The sequence below is a fragment of the Colobus angolensis genome, unplaced genomic scaffold, assembly GCF_000951035.1.
Source record: "Colobus angolensis palliatus isolate OR3802 unplaced genomic scaffold, Cang.pa_1.0 Scaffold62, whole genome shotgun sequence".
NCBI lineage: Eukaryota > Metazoa > Chordata > Mammalia > Primates > Cercopithecidae > Colobus > Colobus angolensis.
In genome coordinates, this window is record NW_012119821.1 from 6,801,706 (window position 1) to 6,803,818 (window position 2,113).

At 40.7% G+C, this 2,113-nt stretch overlaps 1 protein-coding gene across 2 annotated transcripts in view; it reads left to right on the forward strand.

Annotated features, from left to right (window-relative positions):
• HSD17B4 (hydroxysteroid (17-beta) dehydrogenase 4) overlaps positions 1 to 2,113 on the forward strand; it is an 87,932-nt gene that overhangs the window by 2,951 nt on the left and 82,868 nt on the right. Inside the window, exon 2 of one of the 2 annotated variants that reach the window (XM_011963685.1) lies at positions 851 to 904. The exons of the other annotated variant lie outside the window; for it this stretch is intronic. Coding sequence (XP_011819075.1) covers positions 851 to 904 — 54 coding nt within the window. The remainder of the gene's footprint in view (positions 1 to 850; positions 905 to 2,113) is intronic. 2 annotated transcript variants of the gene reach the window in all.

Below are 2,113 nucleotides of genomic sequence, written 5' to 3' on the forward strand. Positions count from 1 at the left end.
AGGTTGCAGTGAGCCGAGATCACGTCACTGCACTCCAGCCTGGGCAACAGAATGAGACTGCATCTCAAAAAAAAAGAAAAAAAGCAAAACTTTCTCTCTCTCACTGTATATATATATATTATTTCTTTTTGGATATATAAATTTATACCTTATAGCTTTGACTCAGAATTAAGTATTTTTTGTGTTTGATGACTGTGCAGTCAAGGTTCAGTGTAGGATACAGAAACCACTAGATATTTTCAGCAGTGAAGGATTCAATACAGGTAATTAGGTTTTAGGCAGGTCTTCTTAGAATGACTTCTGAAACAATGGGAATGTGATCCATTAGAGGAGGCAATACCTCTGAGGCTGTCATTGGAGCTGTGCCACAGCCCAGGTAGCGCTGGCACTAGAGACCTGAAGTATGGAAGCTGCCATCCAGGGATTAGGGAGCTGAATGAAGAAGTTGCCGCTATAGTCAGTTTCTGAATACCTAGGAACTTGCAAGAAAATTAGCTTCTTAACAACAACAGCCGGAACTCCCAGTAAGGTGGCCTCTGTCTCACTTCCACCTTCTAAATTTTATGCAGATGCATCAGATGGTGGAACCCAGCTCACAGCATCCTAGCAGCTAAGTAGAATGGTAGGAAATGGTAGTTGAATAGGTGGAAAAATACAGTTTTAAGCTTTCCAGCCTCTGCAAGCAGAAGAGAGTGGATAGGTTGAGAATGTCAGTGATAGGATAGCTTGAGAATATCATTAAAACTTAATTAATTGTTCGCCAATTTCTTCAAATGGGGATTGGGTTGAGTGGACCAAAAAAATTATGCCGACATTTCTTCAACTTTCTGATGATTTTGTTTTTGATTAGGATTGGGCCGAGCCTACGCCCTGGCATTTGCAGAAAGAGGAGCGCTGGTTGTCGGTAAGGCGGTGTGTCTTTCTTTTTAATCCATAGCTGGTACCTGAAATACAGTCTTCACAAGCTATCTTTGCCTTTCTATCAAATAATTTTTCAAGGTTGAATTTTATTATTTTTACTTTTGCCAGAAGGTTTTTACCCCAACTAAGGCTGTCTTTTTAACTTACTTTTAAACGTGAACCAGTTTCACAGAATTCTCAACTTAACAGAATTGATAACGAAGGGCTGGGGGTGGGCATGGTGACTCGTGGCTATAACTCCAGCGACTTGGGAGACTGAGGCGGGAGTATCGCTTGAGACCAGGAGTTCGAGGCTGCAGAGAACCATGATTATACCATTGCACTCCAATCTGGGTGATGGCGCAAAACCCTGTTTCTCACAGAAAAGGGTGGGGACAAGCATTTATTGTATAAAAGGAAATTCTTGACTTTAGTAAATTGTAGGCTGTAATTTTTTGAGACAGGAGGTTCATCTACTGGTGTGAGATCAAAAGAGAGCCCCTGTAAGTGTATTTATAAAAGTAAGAAATAACTGAGTTTTGAGAACTGAAAGTTTGGAGTCGAGGAATCTGAAGTATGGGTTTCTTGTTTCTTTCATCAGAACTTTTCAACTGGAAGCTTTTTAAAAAGATTTGATTGAGGGGGTGGTTACATGAGTTTTTGTTAAGTGGTGGAGGGGTCAGGAAGATACTGTATTGAAGAATCCCAAAGGTGGGAGGTTTTAGTAATCTACATGGTTTGGACTGACTTAACGTGCTTGGACACAGAAACGAATTTGTCCACAACTGAGCCTTTGTGAGGAATAACTAAGTGAGTGCTAAGTGCAAGGGTATATGTAGGACCCAGTACTTATTAGCACTTTTCCTGGGATAAAATTGTAGTCCCACAATGACCTTCTGATTTCAGCTTTCTGACATCTTATGAGGCAATACAGAGAGATGAATTTTCATCAGTTTGTTCAGGGAGACACATATAACGAAAGAGTAAGCAAGCAACCAGGTTTTCTAAACAAGACCTAAGCAGAGCACTTAAGATTCTTTTCTCCTTCCTTGTGGATGTGTAGCTTATCTTTATGGAAGGAACACCGACGCTTTGGATGTTCCTTGTTTAAGGTCATAGCCACTATCTGCTAATCCCATCTGCTTCTTATGGCAGGGATGGATTTTGACATTGTATTATTTGGACAGCAGGTGTATATTTCAGGCCCACTTTG